The sequence below is a fragment of the Platalea leucorodia genome (assembly GCF_965183815.1).
Source record: "Platalea leucorodia genome assembly, chromosome: 5".
Lineage (NCBI taxonomy): Eukaryota > Metazoa > Chordata > Aves > Pelecaniformes > Threskiornithidae > Platalea > Platalea leucorodia.
In genome coordinates, this window is record NC_138827.1 from 35,874,890 (window position 1) to 35,899,745 (window position 24,856).

Below are 24,856 nucleotides of genomic sequence, written 5' to 3' on the forward strand. Positions count from 1 at the left end.
CCTTGCAGGCACTTCTCGGTTTGCATTTAATAAGCAATATTCAAGCACTACCGGTTACCTTCTTCCCTCTCTAAGAAAGAGGAATGGTGAAAGCATCGATTTGATCTGGAACAAAAGCCTGGGAGGTGCTAAACTAGCTTTAGGCATGAGTGCTGTCCTCTGCAGGCGTAGAAATAGCTTGGGATTTATTTTTAATTTCCATTTATTCTGTTTATTCCACTTGTGTGACAAGTTTGTTAAAAGTTAAAGTTATCTAGGAACAGTGAAAGTGGAAAAATAGTTTTTTCTTTTCTTCTGATCTCTAACTAAATTTTTGGATGTAAGAGGATGAGATTAAACTGGTTTTAAAATTCTGCATGACCTGGTCACCAAACCCAAACAATTCAGTTTTTCATTCCAGAAAATGCTGTGCTGTTTTAATATGTCCATTTTTAATGTAAAGAAGTTGGATAACTTAATTTAAATAGCAATAATGCACAAGATTTGAAGAGGTGCATGTTTAGTTGAATTTGTCTATTTCCCCCCCCCCAAAAGGTCCGACATAAGTAAGAGTAAGGTTTGATACTCATTTAATTAAAAAATAAAACTTAATTACCCTTTCTGGTATAACAAAAGAGGAGGAATGTAAAAATCTCTATTGAAATATCATTGAGGTAGATACATCTACAAATTGGCAAAGGGAAGTGCATTCAGTTTAAAATCTGTGTTTATCAATATGTTTGATTATCAATCACTAAGTTATCCTTTCTTTAATAATAAAAATACAGATGTAAGTAAGGATGAATTGATTCTCTAAATATAGGTTTCTTTCCACCAATTTAAATGATTGAACTTTGATTTAAACAGCAATTTAAGTGATTCTAAACAGTTCGATTTACATTCATCCATTCTGTTTCCAGAGGTGTGGATGGCAGTGGCTCTGCATGCCACCCGTTCTTTGCTCATGCAGTTATCCTTGGCTTAGCATTTAATTATTATTGCGTCAACAGACTCTTCCCATCTCCAGTATGTAAACAAGCACAAACAATATTGCTTATCATACATAAGAGCACTGTGTGGCAATGGAAACCAAAGACCTCTCTGAGCTTTACTCAAGGTTTCCACCTGCATGAACCTGTAGAGTAGAAGAGCTTCTGTCCGCCCTGGGAGTCTGAGGGATCTCTCAGGCAATCCTGTCTCACCGCTTGCTGAGGAATTCCTGAGTAATGCTTGTCACCAGAAGGGATCTCTTTTATCTCGGTTGCTGCCACTGGAGCTCGGTGGAGGCGTTCTGTTTTCCTCTCAAGTGCCCTTGGGAATTTGCTAAGCGCCCTGGAAGTGACTTAAATCTCCGCTTTTATCATACAATTAACATCATAACTTAGGCGTGGAACATGCCTCGTTGTTTGGCAGTTATCTTGAATTCACCTTTTAACACCAAAAGCTAAAAAAGACCAGAGAATGTACTTACCAGCAGACTGCAGATTTACAGTACGGAAATAAAATGAAAACACTGCTTGTGTCTACCAGTAATTTAGATAAACTCCACGGTGTTTCTTTTATCTGTCTCAAGCTGATGCGGTTTTTGTGCAGCCCTGTGACTGGGCATCAACCTGGCACACAAACGCTCAGTCCTAAGGTTTCTCTTCGTGGAGGAAGACCCGAAGGTTTCTCTTCGTGGAGGAAGACCCGTATTTGAGGACTGGTACTCAGACTGCGGGATGCCATTCAAATTTACATTCCCTTCCCCTCTCCAGATTTCTGTGAGTGTAACTTAATTAGTAAGTTGATCTTAACCTTTTCCTGCTGCTGCTTAATTTTTAGAAATGCTAACAACCTTTGGGAACGGTTAGGTGGAGCTATTCCTGTCTAGACAGTAAATACAGCTTAATGACTGTCCTGGTCTTTAAACTATCTTTAACTCGTTGTGAAGTACCTGCTCCCTTATGCTTAGTAGCACAGGGGGCACCTTCAGCATCCTGACCTCTTTCCACATAGAAAAATCCCCTTCATATAAACAAGTATATGTATTTATTACCAACCAAACCTTCCTCAAATCTTTAAATGAGAATCATGCATGTCAGTTTTTACTAATGCTCAACGGAGGCCAGACAGGGTAGTAAACAAACCCTCTCAGGTTGTAATGGATTTGTGGGGACTGACCCCAGCTTAGCCTTTCAGGGATACTGGGACAGTGTATTACGCTTTCTCCAGCTGCTCTCCAAAATGTGGGAGCTAATTTAGCATAATCTGCAGTCTGGGGAGTTATTGCTGACCTCTGTGTTTGCTTTCAAAAGGCACCATTCTTTATAGAAGTTTGAAGCCAGACATCAAAGTATTAATTTTGACGGACACTGAATTTCACAAAAATTCTGAGGGAGTTGTCAAAATGTGAAAGCAAACATCACAGACGAAAAGCAACCAAATGCTGGTTTTAGTTACTTTAATCTATTCTGGTTTTGTATAAACACATTTGTGATGTTGCTTACTGCTGGCTGTGTACTCTTTTCGGCATGAAGATGTCCTCGATTCCTGTCTCAGGCAGTGTTTCTTCTCACTTCATCAGAAATTGGTCCTGACTGACAACAGACATTTGTGTTTTTAAACTGGCTGTTAGGAATAGTCACAGTGCCACAAAGAAAAATAGGAGACATATGTCCCTAGAAGTGTGTAGTGAACGTAATCTATTCAGAGTAGTAGTTTCCAGTGGGCTAGCAGCAGGGAAACTTAAACACATGCGTCGAAGGATTCAAGAGTCAGTCTTCGTCTGCTTATCCTAAAAATGTGTGCTTTTAAAAAAATCATCTATAGAAGGCTTTCATAATCTATTGAAGATTTTACTGAAACCTTTGCAAATAAACTTCTGTAACTAGCTTTGCTGAGATGGTTGTGTCTGCGAATGTCTTTGCTAACGTTCAAGATTAAGGTGCCTAGGTTTATGTGTAAAACTTATTTTTTAATGTAGATTAAAATATGAACAAAGTGCCATACTTACTCATGTTCTATTACAGCCCACACAAAGAAAACAGGAAAGTTAAGACTCAAGGTCTATTCTATAATTCAGGGTTTTTACTGAAATTTGAAGGCAATTTAAACCACCTACTTATTTCAAAGGTAGTATCGATAGACCACCTGCTGTTGACATGCAGTAAGAAAGATGGAAGGATGTAAATGAGTTTTAGTGATTTGCCTGCCTTTGAATACAAATGAGGCTAACAACCTCCTGTCCTGCACTCTGGCAGTCAACTACCAGAATGTTTTCAGCGTACTTTATTGGAAGGTGAGTGTTGTCATCATGAATTATCATTAGACTTCGTTGTTGTTGATGGCTACTTGTTAGCAGTGGATAATTCAAGTGTGATTCAGTTAGAATATTTCAGGTATGTCACTAACTATGTATTTTGTAGCCGGCATTTGACAAGGAAAACTACTTCCAGCTAAGCCTTGGGAAGACTCCTCTTACCTGCACGTAGGTGGCTGTTGAAGGATTTGTGGTGGAAAGCGAGTTTTAAGCTGAATTAGGTGAAAGAGGGAAGAGAGTAGAAAGCTGCCTATCCCTATCCTATGGTCGTAAATGTAATCTTCCAAGCTCAGTCAGAGTTTTCAGTCTGTTCAGGGAAGATGTGTAAACTTGTTTAACGGTCGTCCGTGCTTTTCTGTTAAGAACACCACGCATGTTGGAAATTAAATCAAAGATTACAGAAATGTCTGTAAGTTTTTCTTTTAATGCGGATGCAGAGGCCTTTGTGGTGAAGACATTATTTCTTCCAGGGGCCTAACAAAAAACTAGGAAGCAAATGATTAAGAGCAGGAAGAACTCAGTCACTTTTTGGGCCGATGAGATAAAAATCTGAACAATCGGGACTGTCCCTTCGGAATAGCGCATTTGGCTGCTGGGGGAGGTTTTTGGACTGATTTCCATTCATTGTTTTCAGTGACCCTTCTTGAAGAGCCTGAAAGTCATTTTTAAAGTTAGCACCTCTTCTTTCTTCACTTGTAAATTTTGAAAACACTCCCCTGTGATTCATCTGTGGTTGCAGACTGCCACTGACTGTCTCCTCCCATAGTATCAGCCATCCCTTTGAATATTTGCCACCTATTCCTTGTTTATGAGTGGCTTCAGAAGCAACAGTTGTCACAAAGAAACAGGCTATCCTAAATGACAACCTTCACTGTCTTTAAGATCATAGGTCAAAATGGAAAATGAAGGTTCAGGGATGATTTGATAGCACCAGATACTATACTAATGTCTTCGTAAACTGACTTTACAGTTTAATGCAACACTATAAAACTTCCAAGTCAAAGAAATGTCTGCTTGTCCTTAAATGGGCAACTATCATAGCAGTAATTTGCTTATGAGATGCTTTTCTTTCTGGAAGACTAGTCTGTCTTGGTTCCTATCAAAAATAAATCAGTTTCCTGTGGAAAATGGCATAAATCTTTCAGATTGTTTCTTCATGTTTTTACGGCATTTGTCAGAGTTGCTGTTAGCTATAGCTGGGTATTGTCTCCTGATGAATTGTAGCAGTGGATGAACAAAACAATATTAATCTGTTTTTGTTAATCCTGTTTTGTAATTAAATTCATCTTTCATATAAATTCTGTTAAGATTTGAATGAAAGGAGATTTGTGGAAACATGACTTGCTTTTTATAAGATAGTTTTAGGATTATGAAATCAACACTGGGAAAAAGAAAAGTTTGACCTGCTCACAGAGCAAAAGATTTTCTCTTTGTTATTCTTGATTTGCTGCTGCTATGAAAAAAATATAATAAGAGCATTCAAGCTGGGTTGCCTGTGGTTTAACTCTAATTCTATAGGCTGCACACTCTTTCTCCCCAAAATCCCCACAGCAAGTGACCTTGTCAAACAAAAGTGTGGAATAATGGGAGGCAGCCCAGGGACTGTGGCTCATTTACAAGCAGCTGTTTGCTACTGTCAGAACAAAGGCAAATCAAAGTTGCATTAACGGGGTATGACAGGCACAGTGAGCAACTCCCCAACAATGTTCATCCTCTCGTGTTGTTCTGGTTATAATATTGGTTTGCCTGAAGGAGAAAATGGTCATAAGGTCAAGTCAGACATGTATGTTTTCAAAAGCCTTTCGAAATTGCACACGTTTTTCAGCTGATCAGCTATTGATGTTTTTTGACAAAATTAGCATAACTGCAAATAAATACATATTTATGTGTGTGCCTGGCTTTTTGTATGAGAATTAGAGCCACACAGAGAATTAACAATTATGTCTTCACAGCAAGATAAGTTTGTAGTGTCATCTGGCCTTCCCCTCTTGTCTGATTCAGCCAGTCCAAGAACTAAGGCAGTTGTAGGTAATGTCGCTTGTGAATTCCTACATGGCATCCAAGCACGTTTGGAGGATCATTCTGTCTTTTGCGTAGTTTTTGTAGTTTACTGCTCGACTAGAACTTTTCTCTGCACCTTGCAAAATAGCACTGAATTATCTGACCCTTTGGTAAAGAAGTTATATAAATGACATGCAACCTTCCTTGAATTTCTATTAAAAGTGTATCCTGAATCCCGAGATACATTGTGAGCAAGGTCTACTCAACTTAGTTGAAGCCTGGTAATGCGTAGTTTTTGGGAAAACTCAACACCAATAAAGAGCATAGGAAATTTCTTATGGAATAGGGGAAGTTTTTAGGCAAAAAGGGCCAGAATCCAGCATATGAGTGAGCAGTACTCTCTAATCATGAGTTAACAGAGTATGCAGTAGATGAGTTTTTAGCCATGTGAATGATCCTGTTGCATAACTTGAGCCTGTACCGCTCAACACCCATCTGTCATCCAAAATCATTACGAATCAGTTAAACTTGCTGAGAACACGTCTGAGAAAGGCTTGGGAAGAAAGGAAATTCAATCAGAAAGGACAGGAGAATTGCTGGACATGAACTGCGTAACAAGGCACACAATAGGCAGCACATTTCTCAGTATGTATTGTACCTCACGTAAGGTGATAAAGGCTGAAGGCAGAGTGACTTTAACAGTCCCTGAAGTGCAGTATTCCCTGAGAAATACACAGTTTTGTGCCTGACTGCCTTTATGAAATTTATAAATACAAATAAGGAAAGAGGTAAGGCGTACACATTTATTGGGCAAATGGATATGACTACTGCGTCATTAATAACTGGTCAAAAAGATCTATTTGTTCCAAAAACCAGCTGAGAAACAGTCTTTTATAGTTAGCAAGTATTTACTACTAGTGTAAATTCCTGAATTGCTTGATTATTTTTTGATAGGGAGAGGAACACTAGGAAGAGGAAGAAGAGAAAAATGCTTTTAAAGTAAAATATACTGCAGATTTAAGGCAACTGTGGAATACATTTTGGTAATGGCATTTGACATCTGTTATATTTCACAATTCAAGATACAATAAACTCTTTTAGAATTTAACAATTTGAAGTGCAGTTACCTCATTTTCAGCCTAATTTGCAATTTAGTTAGGTATATTGAGAAGGTACAGATATGAATAATGTGGATAAAGGCCGATTAAGATACGGCCAGTGTGTCTCCTAACCTTTAAAGACAGCGTACTTGAATTCTAAACATTTAGGGTAAAACTTTCAAAAGTGCAGTGGCTTGCACGCATACAAAGTTGTACTGACAACATCTTTTAAAGTGCTAACATGAATGTGAATTTAATTTAATTTATTCTCACAAACTTGCAGTTCTAGCTGTATGTGTTATAGTATCATGTACAGGTGCCAGCCAAGATTACAGCTCCATTGAGCTCTACTCATCCAAAAAGTTCTATATTTATCAGCTTGGAAAGCTTGCCGAGTTTCCTCTTTCACTGCCGTTATCAACTGTTTTGAAATATTCAAAACCTTAAGTGATATTGAAAACTTACCCAGTGTCCAAAGCACATTGTGTATTTTGAAGTGAGAAATAGAAGTGTACTTGTAAAAGTGTGCTTGCATTTAGCTTAACACTCAAAATAGAAGAACACAGTTTGCATAGGAAATTTGATAATACTAATTTATTTCTTTGAAAGGTTCAGATTTCTTGTACTGCTGTAGGTGTCACACAACGTGCAGCAGTTTTGTGTCATCACCTTATAGTCAGTATATTTAACAGTAATTAAAGAAATGGAGATTTTATTTTTATTTTGTTGTGAATCAATCTGTTAAACTCACATGACAATATCCTAAATTCCTTTCAGTTAATGGTCCTACTCTTGCTGGGAAAAGAGGACATTTTGTGCATTACTTTGCTTGAATAGTGCTAACAGACTAGCAGATGGTCACTTTCCAACTGGTTTGCCTTGAAAAAAGAAATTAAAATATTATAGTGCCAGGGAGAGATGTTGTAATGTGTCCCTTTCAAATTAACAGGTCGTTTTTTCTACTATTTTATGATTGTAAAATAGCTCAATGTCACATAAAAGGTTAAAAGCTGGAGTAAATGGCATCATGGGAAATTTGAAATAAATAGGGTCTCATATGGTTTATAGCTCTATACTTGAACACACAAGGAATATATTTCTTTCCTTGAAAAGGCGTTCTGTAAGAGCTTGCCATGTTAACATGAATTGTGGTCACAATAGATTCTATTTAAAGTAGTTTTAATTCACAAGGTAATATTATTTTGTTTACTATATTACTCGTTGCAAAGGCCACTTGTTCAAACTGTTTGCAAGCCTAAGAGAAAATGTGATATTTTCAGAAAAAAATTGAAGCCATGGATTCCAGTTCATTGAATCGTTCTGCTGGTCTCTCAGTGGTTACTTTTCATAAAGCACAGACCTTCAGAACTGATGAAGTTTTAGACTCCAAACTGTCAGGTATTTCATATTAGTGCCAAATTTGTTTTTCACGGTAAAACTGCCTCCACTATGATGTTCTGCAATGTCTTATTTCCAGCAAGACTTGGAACAAATTTAGCTCCTGCATCTGTCCCACTGGCTAGTTTATTGCTATGCAGTGAAGAAAGGTAATGGGATAGCCCTTGTACAGCTTCTCCCAAGCTACCTGGGTGAGATAACCCTCGTTTCTTCTTCTGATGCACTGTCACCTGTGGCTGTTACAGAGTTAGTGTCCAAAGACTAAGAGGAGATGCTTAAAATTGAACTGTAAAAATCGAAGCGTTTCTGATTTACAAGTCTGTAAAATTGTCATGACAATGGGAAATGTTTTGTCTTTCAAAATCATTAGCAGTGGTAACCTTTAAAATTATCGGTGCTGTGCAGCTAGGATGTTTTTATGTTGAATCTCATACCAAGACAATTTTCATTTTTGTTTTGAATGGGGGATTGTGAACTATATCTAATTCCATCAGGGACCTGGAAGGAGAGCTGGGAAAGAGAAGAGCCACTGGAACATTGCCCTGCACCCAGAGCTCGTTCCTCAACATAAAGTTTGTGTAATTTTCACAAAGGGGAATGCTGTGGTTTGCTGTTTTGGAGTTTGTTTTCAGTCTTGTCCTACTCTCCCAGAAAGTGGCCTATGGAAAAGTTGCCTATAAATGAGCATCACAGCCAGTTTGTTTTAAAGTGCCTTTAATTTTTTATTTCTGTTTTGCTTCCAGTCATCTTTGCTTAATATAGTTGGTAATCTGTGAGGAAATACAGAAAGCATTGCCTGTTTTTCTTATTAGCTGAATAGCAATGGTAACTGCAAAAAGAGGCTATTCAGATAGGTGATGAAGCCTGAAGATATAATTTCCCTAAAAGCTAGCTTAGGCCAATTAAAATTAATAACCATTTCTCATAACTACTGCGGGAGAGAGTTGTGGATATTTCCGCATGATACTGTACAGGGACATATTAGAATTACATTTGAGCTCAGAACTGTTCGGAAACTGCTTATCTACAGTTTAGTGATACCACGCCCAACCTAATAAACCAAGATCTGGCAACAGTCGATGGTCAGCTTGGCGCTACCCTGCAGCACAGCTTTTGGCCAGTTTGAAGTACAGACAGTGAGTTGAAGTTTGCAGCGACAACAGAGGCAGCATGCCCACTGCTGCGCCATGCGGGCGAGCACAGACATAAAGAGATGGGACGCCCTTGGCTTCCACCGCTGCGGGACAAACTGCCTCCGTTTCAGTTCATACCATATAATAAGTTGGTTTCAGATAAAGAACCAATAATGCCTTGCAAAAACTCCCCACATAATAGCAAAGTTTATTGAAGTCCAGGGATTAGTGTTGTAGAGAACAGGAAGTTTGAAGACTTTTTCTCAAAATTGCGGGAGTCTAAGCAAAAAGGTGAAGACAAAAGATGATGGATAGAGAGTGCTCAAACAGAGGACATAAAAATTCTAAAGACTTGAGAAATCAAATTGACCACCTGGAAGATTGTTCAGAGGAGAAATACCAGGTTGTTATGGCTTCCTACCAACAGAAGAGACGGAGGTATTTTTTTCACAGCGGATTATGACGGAGCAAGGTTTAGGTAATATTGAACTCCTTTTCCAGCATGTTGTGTCCCTGGGAAAGCCAGTGACACCGTTCTTTGAATCTCAAAGAATGTGAAACTCTTGGATGACAGAAATAGATTGTCATAGAGATGTTTAGCCCTAAAGGTTCAAGATCACTGAAATTTAGCAAAAGACATAAAAATAAACTGGTTGCTGTCATTGTGCTCAGGAATCCAGACTAATTTTTCGAATAAGAATAAAATAGTGGTAAGAGTGTGGCATAGTAAATTATCTGTAAATCAGCTAAAGGCCTTTTTTCTTCTGATGGATGCTATATACGTATTTTGCAAATGAACATGTTTATACCCAAATGGCACATTCATTTGCTTTTGCATTATATTATCTAATGGAAACCTTTATTTGTCTTTTTCATTTTTTTTTTCTTACGGTGATTGAGTTTTAGAGGCATATACAGTGATACAGATATTAATATGCATTATTGTAATTGGCTGTAATTAATCCATAATTGTACCTTTTTAACTGGGATGACAACTACAGCGGCTTCAGTTTTAAAACTATGTAGGAATAATTCTTCCTATATGTGATTTAGGTTTTATAGCTGGAAGAGGGATTTGGGTTAAAGAATATTTTGATCAAATAGGAATAGGCAGGAATCCATTTCAGCCTGAATTATGAACTGTTTTGGAACAAAGGTCAAAGATGAATTTGCCCAAGCTCTCTTAGCTACCAAACACCTACATTGTGCTTCCTAGGAAGAGTATGGATGGGGTTTGGGTTGGGTTTGGAGAAGGGTTATTTTGTTTTGATTGAGCCTGCTCTGGAACAAGCATTTATTGCTTTTCATGCATTGCGTGTCTACAGATCTGTTGAACAAAGGTTTTTACCAACGTCCTTAGTTTATGTTGGAATAGTTGAATATTACAGCAGAAAAACTGTGTCACACCATATGTTTTCTTGAGATGCTTGGTTTATCTACCAACAACAAAAAAAAACCAGACAGTTGCTAGAGTCGATAAAACTAAATAAATGGCTTTCTTTGAGTAGTAGCTGAACAGAGACAAAGTGCTGTTAACATGTTATACCCCTTTGAGTAATGGATAAAAATAAATTTGTAAATGACATTTACCCAAATGTGATGTCATGATAAAGTTCAGGAATTATATAGTGTCCCATTGAAACCTGGATCTCAAGCTGAATCCTTTGCATTCTTTTAAGTACTGAAAAAAACAAGGATCATTGGAATGGTATAGAGCAAAGGGTTAAAATCACCAGCGTTTATCAGTCTTGTTACTTTTAACGTATTTTGCTAACATTACATTTATAAAAAATATATTAAAGAAATGGGTTATGGTGGTTGTTGCTTGGAATAGGATTAGGAATTAAAAGAAGATTTACCCGTTGGTAAAAAAGCAAGGAGACAATCAACTAGTTGCAGTGTTTCAGACAAGAATCAGTTGCAATTCTTCCTTTAGAAACCTTTCTGGTAGTCTTTTTCTCTCTGTAGTTCCTAAAGGGAGATTTAAATTTTTTTCCTTCCCACAATCCTTCCCTGTCTCTCTGGATTTTCTTTTGCTTAAAGTCAGCTGGGAACATAATGTGCTTGCCCGTTGTTCCTCCTGTTTCCTTACTTTGAAGATACTTCCTTTAAAACCTGCTTCAGGATTTCTTGAAGGATGAGATAGAGACACTACTATAGCTTTTTCCCCTTTTCGTCCTTCCTGGTGTTGAAGTACTGGGAATTGCTTATGCTCAAAGTTTGGTGTGTGTCCAGTGGTGATGTGTGATTACACCAAAAACAGAAGGAAAAAACAAGTTTGGATATATTTATAAAAGGTAATTATCATCACAGAGGAAAAAAGACAATGATGCAGTAAGCTATCTGAATGACTTGGCATGGAGTCAATTTTTGATCTATTTTGTTGTGCTTTTGAAAGCATTTATTTTGTCTTGTACTTGCCTTTCCCTGTTCATCTCTTTCATAAGCATCTTACATGTCCATGAGTGAAATGAACGGCTGATTCCTGCTTCCAGGAGGATGTGCTCAGGGGAGTAGGAGCACAGGGGAACTAGAAATTCCTGGGACTTGTGACAGGCCGAGATAACCAGGCTCAAGATGTTAGCAACAGTAAATTAGGAATGCCTTTCTAGTAAACACAGCTGCTGAGACCTTCCAATGCCACGATCAAGCCAGTCGGTCCCACTTCTAATCTAAGAGTTGATGGCAGTGTACTGGAGCTCGCTAGTTAATTACTGTCTGCAGACAGGAGGCGGATGGCGCTGAATGCCGCGGTGATGCGGCCCCGCTCAGGCGAGCTCGCTGCGAGTTACAGGGTTGCCTGAGAGGAATAGAAAAGCTACTTTCTCAGTCTCTGACCAGAATGCATGATTAAGGCTTGATGTCAAAAAGGGCAAGATTGGGCTCACAGCAATTATGGCAGAGGCATACTGGTTTCCTTGACAACCAGATTGAGGATTCTTTGTGATTTATTATTTACCACTTCAAACTCTCATTCTCTGATTTAATTAGGGAGAGGGATTTCCATAAGTCCCCTCCCTTCCAAATCTGAATACCCCCCCACTGCAGTTAACTGAAATTCAGTGGATATTATGTTGGGCGATGACTTGTTAATCCTTGCGCTTACTAGCAAGGATAATAGACATCTGCACTCACCACCTCCCCTTCCACCCTCCCCAACCTTCCGCCCCCCCAGTTTTTCAAAGGCAAGGGACTGCAACAAGTGATACTTCTCAGTTGTCCTTAGAGCTATGGGAAAGATAAAATAGTATCTGCAAGTGCCACTTTCCCTTGCTTGGACAATTCACATTGTTTTCTCCTTGAAGGCTTTATTAGCAATACATCAGCCACTGTTGTGTAAGCAAAGAGTGTATTTTGATACTTGGGAGGTTTTTTACTACTACCAGTTGGATAGGTATTTGAAACAGAAATCCTCTCCTAAAATGTGGCTAAAGATGGGAAGTACAGTTAGTCTGCTCTAACTTCACATGTATTTCAAATACGTATTTCCCACATTTATAAAGCAGTGACTGAACCGTGATCTACAGGGCCTGTTCTAAATTCAGTAACTCAGAATAGAATTTTGAACACAATAATATATATAATAGAGATTTTTATTCAAATGTCATTGGCAAATCTGTGTCATTATATATCAAGACTGAAATTGGGTCCTCCAAAGGGCATTTTTTCTTAAAGGACTTTCCTGGGTTGCATATTTTTTATTTCGTATTCAGCATGAGGTGTCTGCTGCATTTAATAAAATAAAATGAAGGTCACAGAAGATCACTAGTTTTCCCATAATGTGTCCCAGTAGATGACTGGAAAAAAGGTAGTGATTGAAATGGGTTGAGGATCCTCCATGCAGACTATATAGAAAATCTGTGTCATTTTTTAATTATAGGGAAGAATTTTAGTTTTAATTGTGTTTATTTCACTACGTATGGTCTTTCAGCTGTACCACCCCAGTTTTAATTTCAAAAGTTTATACACGTTTTGTCATCTCTACCGCAGGGAGTTCCTGAAGTGAGTCAATAGGTGTTGCTCTTCGCTTGGTGGGCTGAACGTGAAGCTCATTGAGTCAATAAAAAGATTTACAGTGACCTAAACACTCTTGTGTCAAGTCCTAGCTCACTAATGCACCAGTGCCCCATTAGGCTGTTGAGGGAAACTGACTGCTGAAGATGCTTCTTTAAAATGGAGTAGTCTAATGAAGCTCATTAATGCATTTTTCATTAGAACAAGAATATTGAGTGTCCAGGTTAAATTCTAAGGAATCTATCCTGCACTCGTTGAGGTTAATGACAAAGCTCCCAATGACATTAGTCATGCAGGATGAGAACTTAATTGGGGTAATTAAGATTCTGCTTACCTAAAATTCCCTATTATTTTCAAGTAGATAAAATATTACAAAATTACTACTATGAAGAGTTGTATAATGTTGGATCTCAACACATCCTTCAGAGATGACAGCATTTCAGTGGGAGATGATAACTATTTCTGTATTTTGCATTTGATTTATAAAGTACCCTTGTAATCTTCTAGAGGCTTGTGTACATGAAAACCATCATCATGAAAAATAGGGTTCTTTTTGGTTTTGGAGTTCAAACGTGTCTTTATTGTGTATTTAAAGATAACATGGGCCATACATTGCTGAAACCCAGTAAGGAATCTGGACTTCAAATTCAGCAGTGGCAGAGATGGAAAAGGCACTGCAGTTCTACCGTGGGATTGTATAAATTGCAGAGAATAGTTTCATTAAATACAGCTTGCTTTGCGGTAGTGCAGACTTACTAAAATTGCTGTTTGTACCAAAAGAAATGCAGCTTGCTTACTGAGTAGAATAGATAGGATATGCAGCTTCAGTGCCTTCCAGGGAGTCTAAAGCCTCTGTTATAAATGATTATGTCAGGATGCCTAATTTAAATAGTTACCCTAACACCTGCTCATTCCTGCCTCCTTTGGACACCCCTAACCTTCTCCTTCCCTCCTTGGCATCCCCAGCAGATTAACAACTCCCTCCTCAATTACGCTGCCATAACGGCTGCTTTGATCACGCTCTGAGCTCGCTCTGGAAATTATCTTGATTAATAAAACTCACCGCTGTAGAAGAAACAACAATGTAAACGGATCGACGAGCGGAGGGACCCTGTGGGTGTGAGCAGAGGCTGGCAGTCGGCCGGGCAAGGCTGGCTTTGCTGTGCCAGGACAGCGAGATGGCAGCAGCCCTGCGGGACCCGCAGCTCCTGGGCGGCCCCAGCCTCCCGACCCGGCGGTTAGATCAGGAGCCATCCCCTCGGACTTGCAGAAGCCGTCCGCCTGTTTGTACACCTAAATAATGTATCAAGAGAACACAGCGCTTTCGGTAGGAAAGTGTCGTTTTAGGTGGTGTGGAAAAAAGTGGAGCAATCAGATCTTTTATACTTCACAGCTGCCTCCTCCTGAAATACTTGCTTTAGATAGGTAGGGAAAGATTTTTTTAAAAGAAAACTGTGGCCTGGTACGGTGAAGCACTATGTAAAATGCATTAATTAGTGAAGAAATTACTTTACCTTCCACATCGGTAGTACCGGTGCAGTACTTCTGTCTTGCTGGATATTGAGCTTATACATGAGCACCTAATGATGATTTTTTCCCGGTCTGGTGCAGCGCTTTCCTAGTCCTTTCCTTTATTATTGGTTGTATTAAGATCAATGAACAACTTTGGAAGCACAGTCTTTCAGCTATTAGATGTGTGCTTCTAATTAGAAGTAATGAGCAAATGCAAAGTTTTGCTTTCTGTGTTGTGTTGCAGTGTGTATTCATCCCTTTTGTTACTTTCTAATGTAAATAGCATTAATTATGGAACTCCTATCACGTAATTATGGAAAATGGTTTACTTTCTGTCTTAGTACTGAGAGATTTCAGGGATCCTGATTTTTCATTTATTTCATTTGAGCACTCATTAGCTGGTTCTCTAAAAGCTGAGAACATTCCTGCATCCACATTGTGACAGTTGGGGACACACACACAAATTCCAGGATTAAAAACCAGAATCCAAATTCAGAAGCCCTGAATTTGAGTCCAGATGGAATTTAGCTATCCTGTCACTTTATCTCCCTTGTCTTGCGTGTTTGCAGTAAGGCATATGGATATGCCGCTCCTTTCTGTGTGATTAACAGCAGTTTGACAGGGCAGCAGAGGTTCCTATTTCCTTTATTTACTCTGGAAGAGGTAACTCTGTTGCCATTCTTACTCCCTGCTGGCCAGGGAGCGTGGTAGAACTGCGTGCATACCATAGGACTTTTAAAATTACGTATTTCTTTATAAACAATTAAATAGTTTTCCTTCCTTCATGCAATTTATTATTCAGAGGATGCTGTCAAGTATCTATGCAGGATTATTCCATGATTCCTGGAATGTGCCAGAACCTTAAGTATGTTGTAAAAACTATGTATGGTATATCCCTCTCCTCTCTGTAATAGTCTTTCAGAAATCCACAAATATTTCATAGAAGGTAAGGTCAGGAAGAAAGCCTTTTACTCTGACAGGCATTTTCCGAGATTGCTTGCTACTCTTGTCTCATATCTATTTGTGGGAATATTTGAAGTGACGGCACATTTACCTTAAAGTACATTCATCACATTGCTCTTCTCCTTGTTTTCAAAAGGTATGACTGTGTATTTTGGTTTAGCAGTTTCATCTGTGGAATCTTGAGCCTTCATGTTTCCGAGGGTTCTTCTTTCTACTCCCGCATCCTCAGAAATGTTTCGAAAGCTGTACTGAACGAAAAGGGGGATTACTGTGCTATTTGCATACTCATAAGCACTCTTTAAGTGGTTTGCCATCATTAAAATTAACCACATAATTTTTCCACTGTAAATTATACTGTGACAATTGACTCCACCCCATCATTTTATGGAAACAAAAGAGAGTATATGAACTCTTACATTGTTGCTTGATTCCATTTCTAATGTATATATAATTCTAGTTTTAAACAAGGAAACGCCCCCTTTGTAATTTTGCAACTGTGATCTCAAATATTACCATGTGGTAGCAATCGTGCCATATTTTTAATTAAATCTCTGATAATTTTTTAGCACTAGGCCCTTATTTGTTATTTTAAACTGTGGCACACGTAGAATAACATTTTCTTTAAAATGAGCCGGAATTATCAGGGTCCACTTTCTACATTTTAGTGAGATTAAATGTTTTGCTTTCTTAAACGGGTTAAGGTGTAACCTGTTTAAGAAGGCAATGTATACAGCACACCAAGGGTTATTATGGGCAACCAACATGTCACCTGCTGGAGTGTTTTAACTTTCACCAATGCGCATATTCCCAAGGAAATGGTACACCTCTGCGTGGTTTTTATCAGCCTCTGAGGTGACAAGGCTTTGGGTTTCTTAAAGATGGGAACAAAAGCATATTTCTTTTGTCAGCTGTTCACTCTGAATACTGCTGATGGAAATCTTACCCCCTTTCTTCCTCTTCCCCTGCCCTTCCTCAATGCATGGTTTCCAATCAAAAATGACTGAGATAACTGGAAATATAAATTGTTGTCAAAATACATTTTTATAGAGAATAAAAGAGTATTTATTTTTATTCGGCTATCAGCATCCCGTGCAGAGGAAATAATTCAACGGGAAATCCTGTTGACACAACATTTCTGACACATCAGCCTTTGTGTGTCTTACCTCCCTGTTTCGGAGGTTGTTTCTGATTCAGAAGCTTCTCCTTCCTGACAGGTGGTGTGCTCAGAGAGTTCACAGTTGGTAAACTGGCGGTAACCTCCAGGAGGGGGATTTACAGAGGCCATGGGACTTATTTGCCTTGAGAAATTTTGAAGATGCAATGTATTTAACGGCAAGAAAGAAAAGGGTAGAGTGCTTTCTGCGAGCTGGCAGAGGATCAAGTGTGTATGATGTGAAGGAAAAAAGGAAGGAGATTCTTGGAGCCTGAGAACAGACATCTGGCTGGCAAAAGAAAAGAAATATCATTGACAGATGAATACTGTTTCAAACTGGGATAATTTTAGATCAAGAGGGCAAAGTTTTGCTCTCATGCATACAGCTCCTACTGCAAGGGATGGGAAAGGTGCATGCGTATGAGAATAAAATTTGGTTCTAAGTGAGAACTGAACAACACGCATATTTTTACACTAGATATTTAGACTTTCATGTTTAGATCACATGGTTTCCATCTGCCATATGTAGGCATTGCTAAAATGCTGCCAGGAACCAGGCTCTGGTTTGGTGACTTTCATTAAAGGAATTAGTGGTTTCTATCCAGTTTCAGTGTGGCTGGATTCAAAGTGCAGAAGCCCATTTTCACAGTTTAGCATTAATTAGCACTCTTGTGGCAGCCTCAGCAGGGAGGTGAAGGATTAAATGGGCATGAAGACCAAACTATCTCTTTTCCCATAGTGGTGATTCCTTCAAAATAGGGTTGAGACATGATGGACTAATGTGGGGATGCGTGCACGGCTGCTGTCTGGGCTGTTCTTGTTCTGGATGATTGAAGGACTTCGGTCTGCAGGTCTCTGTAGCACTCTTTTCTCTCCTGCTATTTAAAAAGAAACCACAACAAACCCCAACAAAAACACAATCCAGAAAAACCCTTAATTCTGCTACCTTGGAGAGACATATTCTCGCCCTTCTGAATGAGGGGTGAGAGCTGTTTAAGAGAATTTAAATGCGATCCTTGCCAGCTGTAGACAGGAAGGATCGACGCTGTTACATTAAACGGCAGAGATGCTGCTGCTCACTCTAGGTTTTGCTGAATCATTCAACAAGGTGCAGAAAGCAGGTAAGCCGTGACTCTTTTTTTGCTGAAGAGAGCCTCACAGGGATATTTTTGAGAATTGCACAGAGACTGGAAAACGTAAGAGGAAAATTGTAATAAGTTTCAGTGAACCTGGAAGGCAGGACCCATCCTGGTGTGAGTCAGAGGGTGTAACTCAGGCTTCTGTCCTGAATTTCATTAATCAGACATACTGCGCTTTATGTTTATGTACACTGAATATTAAGTATATAATTACAGAAAATTACTTACTGTTGTAATGCTGCTGCTCACACGGAATGTTGAAAAACACTAACATTTGACAAAGGTTTTTTAAAATTCTAGGATTTTTTAAGACTAAATCACAATCTAATAAAGTGTAAAAATTATCGATAAAAAGCCATCATTAGTTACTTAATATTTCTAAAAGCTTTTTTTGATGGCAATTCATATTTTTATTTTGTAAGAGACAGGCTTCCAGATTTTAGCCAAGTAATTAAAATATGAAACGGTATGTCTGAGAAACTGAAGTCTAGAAACTAGTGTTAAAAATCACCCCTCACAGCTAATTTATTCAATTAAATAGTTGCCTTGCTTCAGTGTAATTTATGTGCACGTTTAAATGGTCAAGTCTGTTCTTAAGGGCTTTGGGCCTCTTTGTTAAAGTTCAAATAATGAACATACTTTCATGTACCTTGTTTTGAGTTAATCCCATTTTTATTAATGAGTTAAAAAAGTGAGAAAGATGTCTTTTACTAGAAAATAGATTTCCTTCACTAAATAATCCCTTTTCTCTAGATGTCCCCTCCTTCCAGCATCTTAAATGAAAATAATGAGTATATGCTTAAAATGGCAAAGAATACAGCTGTAGGAGAATATTTTTGAAATGATCGCTTCCTGCCTAATTTTACCCTGACTGAACAGTGGGGTTTTGTCTGCCGGGCTGCAGCGCGGGCTGGCTGTGCGCTGGCTGCTGGGTTTCCCTGAAAGAAGAGCTGAGTGCTGTGAACTCCAGACCTCTGTGCAGTATCAGAAGCTCTTACTGTGCCAGTGTAATCTTTTAATAGACATGCTTGCCAGAATGACTTTTTTCCTTCAAAGATAGAATTAGAAAGCACAGTTGTCATTTAAATTGCCTCTGTCTTTGTTGTAGTTGGTAGTGATCTGTTGACCAGGATTGGATAATTTAAAAGCTGTTTAACAAAATAACATGGTTGTCTGTGTGAAATATATACAGTGCTGAGAGACGGGAGAAAAGTCTCCCTTGACAGAGTTCGTGGGATTCTTTAGAAACTGCAGGATGCTGAGGCTTTTCTGTGAAATTATAAAAGCTTTGCGGAGCCCATGTTGAGCATTTGCATGATTTTCAGATGGCGAAGTATGTTCAGCTGTCTCTGTGCGCCCTCCGTGCATGCACGTACACACTTCGCTGGGAGAAGGAGAGGATTCTCAGCACAGTTTTCGTCGGGCTTTGCATTTGTTGAACATATATTATTGAAATGCTGCCCAAGATGCATCACTTCATCTTGTGTAGAACTTGAATCATCGTGTTGCATGATTTGGTAAAATAAAAGAGATTGTGAAAGAGACAACTGTAAACATTCTGTTTGAAAAGATGTGCTCTTTTCAAAAGACCTTTCTGTTAGAGCCAAATAACACAAGAAGCAATATTCCCTTGCTCGCAGAGACATATATATTTATTTCTGCAAAGATTTGTTTTGGATTCTCAGTTCTTCCAGTATCTGCATTCTTTGAAATAATTTTATATTTCCATGTTGACTTTCTCTGTGCTTTAAGTTTTAATCAAAGGTTCCTTGCTTCTGATGTCGAGGAGTACTGATGTTAGCCTGTTTACATTCCACTATTTTTCCTCTGTATGGGGTGAACATTCAAATGTGGTGGTGCCTTTTTGCTTTTATCTACCAAACTTAGCACACTCTCTTATTATTGACAGCTCAAAAAGATGGTATGCTAGTGGGCAGGATGCTGTGAATTATTAACTTTTCTTTCCACTTTGACAAATTTAGGTTATCTTTCTAAAGACAAATCATTTCTTATGAAGAACCAAGACCATAAATAAGGCATTGCAAACTTCTATAAAACAATTTTTAGCCAAATGTGAATTTAACGTATTTCAAAAACACGGTTCTGAGTTACATTTCTTTCATAGGACTTGCATTTTTTCATTTCATAGACTAAAGTATAAGAGGAAAGCTTTTTGTTTGTGATGTTTCATTTAAATTTTTTTCTTAGTGTATTTTTCTACATGGATTGATCAACAAAGTGTTAAAGAATGTATATTGCCACTGAAAATCCCCACTACCTTTTTTTTCTTAGAAATGCAATTTTGCAAAGGCAGTTTATTTTGTTCTTTCAGTAAAGAGCCTGCACTCAACTAATTTGTGAGCAGATAAAACGTGCAGGAAACATATGTTTGCCAGGAGACTTGCCTATAATCAAAATAGTCAGCAGGACAGAAACCAAGCTCTTTTTCTCATTAGGTATTAATCTTCTTCAATTTTTAAAAAAAACACACACACACCACTGATTAATATATACAAACGCGAATGAATCAGAGACAGCATATGCTGCATTTGGTAACAGACGCTTACTTGAGTTAATGTTTAGGTTGTGCTGGAAGTCCCAGCCCCGGCACCAGAAAGGTCTTTGCAATCGGGAAGCACTTTGCGTTCTTGGGCGGCAGGCAGCTGAGCGGTGTCATCCATGGCACAGTTTGCCTTGAAGCAATTAGCAGGAAGAGGAGGAATGTTGATTTCAACTGCAGGAGGAGAGCCAAACAAGAGGTTTATGCAAGGTACAGTAAGGCAAGCAGCAGGTTGAACGCAGGTTGGTTAGAAAATACAGTGTTGAAAATATTCATGAGGAATTGTATTGGAGATACAGAGTTACCAGTGACAACAGTAATTATTGACAGAGCCACATACTTACGTCTAAAAAGCTCTGGAATGATGCAGAAGCAGGCGGTAGCATTCAGATGCCGGTCGTTCAAACTTCCATCCTGTGGCAGTGCATCTGTTTATCGGGAATTATCTCCTGAATGTAAATGAATTTCAGTCCTAAGTCATTGCACCTGTTGCCAAGAGGTATTTATTCCAATCACTTGCCTAAAGCGCAGGGAGTTATTGCTTGACATTTTATAGCTCCAAAAAAAGCTGTCGTTTCAAAATCATTTGTTCAGAGAGGAGAAAATGGAGCAAAACAGTTCATTTTACCCTAAGCACTGCTATTTGGCAGTATTCACATTTGCACGGCACAAAGCTGCAATATTGATTTTTCGCTCACAGGGCCTCCCACTAGTTCTTCGTTCGATTGTCAGGGTTGCAAGATGGATTGAAGTACACTTTGCTTGTTGATATGCTTATTTTTTCTTTGTTGATAGGAAAAGATTACAAATAAAGCTTCAGAATAAAGATCACAACAGCTTTGTTAGTGGACTTTAAATTTATTTGTTTTATTCAGTTAAAATTCTTTTTGCGCCATAGCGACTCCTGAGAGCGGTCTCCCCACCTAACGCATGCTGCATTGTTTTGCTTTATTGCTTGCTGCTTTTACAATATAACACCTACATTACAATCTCAGGTGTGTCCTCTGTTGCCTGTGAAGTGATCTAACGTTGCTCTAGTATTTTTAATGTTTGTCCTAATACAGAATTTCTCATGGATGCCTGCAGGGGGAAAAATTGCAGGATAAAACACATTCATAGTACTTATAGCAGTTGTCATAGATGATGAAATAAGATTTGCAGGCAGCTGATCTCTGTAACAAACTGCGGAGGTCTTGTATTTGGATTCAAGGTATTTCCTAGCAGAAGTGGAGGCTGTGCTGTAGGATCTGCAGTAGGGGTTCAGTACTCGTCACAGGTAGCTCAGTGTGGGTTTGTCAGCCCTGGCCCCATAACGATCCATACGTTTGACCTGCTGCCGCACAGACGCTGCATGCGTAGCTACTGACACCTCATCAGCTGTACCCTACACGCCCCCGTCCCTCCCCGCTCTGCTCTTCTGCAAAAATCCCCTTTGGACAGCCGAAGCCTCTCTTCCCCTCCTTGCTGATCGAAACCCAAAAGTGGGGCCATGCATCCATGTGACAGCACGTGTGGGGCTCCCGTGGGAGGCAGGCAGGCAGGGAGGGAGGGAGGGGGCGGCCAGACTCCCCAGCCAGGCCGTGGCAGTGCCTCATGCCAGGGGAAGCCCTGCTGAGTGCAGGAGATACAGGCACCATTGCTGCCAGCTGGAGGGATGAGCTTTATGTGGACAGCATTAAATTTGACAGGAGCGGTAGGATGTACGAATGGCAGTCACTAGCAGCGTTATATTTGGTCCCACCGCAGCTGTCGTGATGGTAATTAATCAAAGGAGCTGCTGTATGCGTGTGTGGTGGGGGCTTTGCGCGTACCCCTCTCTGTGCCCATTTCACGCCCTCACTGAGCCGTGAGCAGCTTCTGTCTTCGTTGTATTAATTTGCTGCATGGGAGGAACATATAGGGTGTTAATGTGATGGATTTGTGTTTTAGCTCTTTCCAGCTTTCAGCTCATGATACTTAAGAAAGCCACTAATAATAGTCTTTGCTATTGCGCATAGCACGTGCAGCCAAACCGACAGCCAGGAGTGAATTTGAGATGGAACTGTGGTGCTTTTTACAGCAATATGGCTTCTTCCCTTATTAACAAATACTGAAACATACTGGCAGAGTAATGGCACCCATTTCGTGTAGGATATGTAATGTAAAGGCAGATCCGGTTGCTGCGCTCTGGCCTTCCCCTTGCGCTGGGGTGAATTCCCGCTCAGCCAAGGAGCTGGTCCTGTGAGACCTCATCAGTTCTTTAGCAGTAGAGAGAGGTTAGAGTCAGACCGGCCCCTCGCATTAGTTTACTACACAAGTAGGACAAAAGCTGGTGCTGGTGCAAAGGGGAAGGCAGCGGTGTGCAGGCAGAGGAGGAGCGGACGGGAAGATGGGCTCTGGCTGCCAGGGAGCCACATCCTGACACTGGCATGATCGTTATCAACAGCTGTTTTTTGCAGTCCTAACAGATAATCATAATCATCTTCATACAGTAGGAGTTTTAATCCACAGATCATTAATTCAGTAGAAAAAGTGACAGCCTCTGGTTCGTGTGAAAATTTACTATCAAGGGGTTATCTCAAGTTGTTCTTGATCTTTTTAGATCCTTGCTTCCTTGCCTCTTCTAACGCATCATACTTTTTAAGAAAAGTTTATTTTCTTTGCCTTCAAAACACCGTAGAGCTCCAGCTTTCCATACTTACTAGCTGTTTCTCTTTGCTGTCACAACTTGTCTCCAGCAGCCTGCACTGAAATATTAATGGCCTTGTGCTACTGCATTAGGGTGACTTTTTTTTAAAAAATAGGAAATATCTGTGATTCTGTTGAGAATTTAGAAAGGATTTACTATTTTAAAGAAATGGGTATTTTAACACTATCATGTTACCCAACTTGTCTTCCAAAAGACAGTAATGCACACATTTTGTAAGAAACAGAAATACTGTTTAATAACAATATACTAGCAGCTGTGTACAAGAAAGTGTAGTATACAGCTACAGTTGTTTTTTGACGCAATATATTTTTTGCCTAAAGAAATGTCTGCAAAAGGCAAAACATCTGGATGAATATCTGGACCATTGTTTTGTTTCTAATGCATTTGATACTGCTTCATTGCTCTTAGAGAAGTTACCTGGTTTTAGGAATTCTCTCATGCAGAAAACCATGTTAAAAATGAGAATTCCCTGAAACACATACGGAATTTTTTGGAGGGACAGGGAGATTTTGTACAGTGCACATCTGCAGTTTGCTGTACTGATCATTAATATATCTGTTCAAAATCTTAGCTGTTTGTGGTTCTTGTAAAAGGCACAGTAAGGAGCACTGAAGTTCAACTAGGTAAAGTATCAGCATGTATATTGGGTCTGGTGGCATAGATATGTCCATGCTGGGGACATAAAATAGCTAAGCAAAAGAAACCAAGTCTTCCCGGAGAAAGGAAGATACAAATTAAGAAAGACTAATGAAGTTGGAATTATGGCTTTGTTTTTTTGTTGTTAGGTTTTTCTTTTTAAAGTCACTTCTGCATTTGCAAATCCTGCCTGCCCTGCTGCTTCCCACTTTCAGACACGGCCTGTCTGACTGTGCCCAAAGAGGGGAGAAAGAAGCAGGGAGAATAGAGGTGGGAACAGGAAACTGCAATATAGCCGTGCAGACAGGTGCTACTGTCTGCCGTGGCAAGGGTTAGAAGAAGTGAAGAGGAATTTCCTCCTTTCCCAGATTGAGGACACAGCAGCAGTTGTGGAGGAATGTAACGGTTTCATGAAAGATGCTTCACTTAACATGGTACCAGGTCACACTGTTTAAAGGTGCACTTCCTTTAGCGTACTGAGGAGAGTTAGTGCCTGTGTGACAGAAGAAGAATAGTCCAATGCAATAACATCCTTTAGGCTCAATCCCTTTTTTTTTTTCCTTTTTTTTTTCCCAGGTTTCAGCCGAGCAGCGCTACCGTTTGGTTTGGTTAGGCGGGAGCTCTCCTGCGAAGGCTACTCCATTGACCTCCGGTGTCCGGGAAGTGATGTTATTATGATAGAAAGTGCTAACTATGGACGGACAGATGACAAGATCTGTGATGCTGACCCTTTCCAGATGGAGAACACGGAATGCTTCCTTCCAGATGCCTACAAAATTATGACACAAAGGTAAAAATATGTATATCATTTTGAGGATTAAAGAGGAAAAATGCCTGAATTAATACGGTAAGAGGTATATACTGTAGGAAATGCTGAGTTGGGGTTGCCAGTTTGCTATTGAGGTAGTATTATTTCTATCTAGTAATATTAGAAGGAAATAAAAACTGCCAGTTGCAATTAGAGAGGTTGGGGTTTTTTTTAAATTCTGTGAGGAAAAGTTAAAAAGCAGGAAGATAACTGCAGGGAGAATGGAACAGTTCACTTATTTGGAGATTCTCTGTCTCCTGTCTTTTAGGTGGTCAAACAGCACTCAAAATGTGTCCAAATGGCTGCTGCATTTTTCAGTAACTTCTACGTTCCCTGGCAAAGTTACATATTTCCTATGAATGCAGTAAATCATTGCCATAGTTCCCACCTGTAAAATGCATCCAATGCAAAATGCCAGAATGATTAAATGCAAGGATGATTATATGTCTTTATACATGTGTGTACAGAAG

The 24,856-nt window shown here is 39.3% G+C and overlaps 1 protein-coding gene across 1 annotated transcript in view; it reads left to right on the forward strand.

The window, feature by feature from the left end:
* ADGRL2 (adhesion G protein-coupled receptor L2) overlaps positions 1 to 24,856 on the forward strand; it is a 181,310-nt gene that overhangs the window by 82,971 nt on the left and 73,483 nt on the right. Inside the window, exon 3 of the mRNA XM_082311488.1 lies at positions 24,155 to 24,368. Coding sequence (XP_082167614.1) covers positions 24,155 to 24,368 — 214 coding nt within the window. The remainder of the gene's footprint in view (positions 1 to 24,154; positions 24,369 to 24,856) is intronic.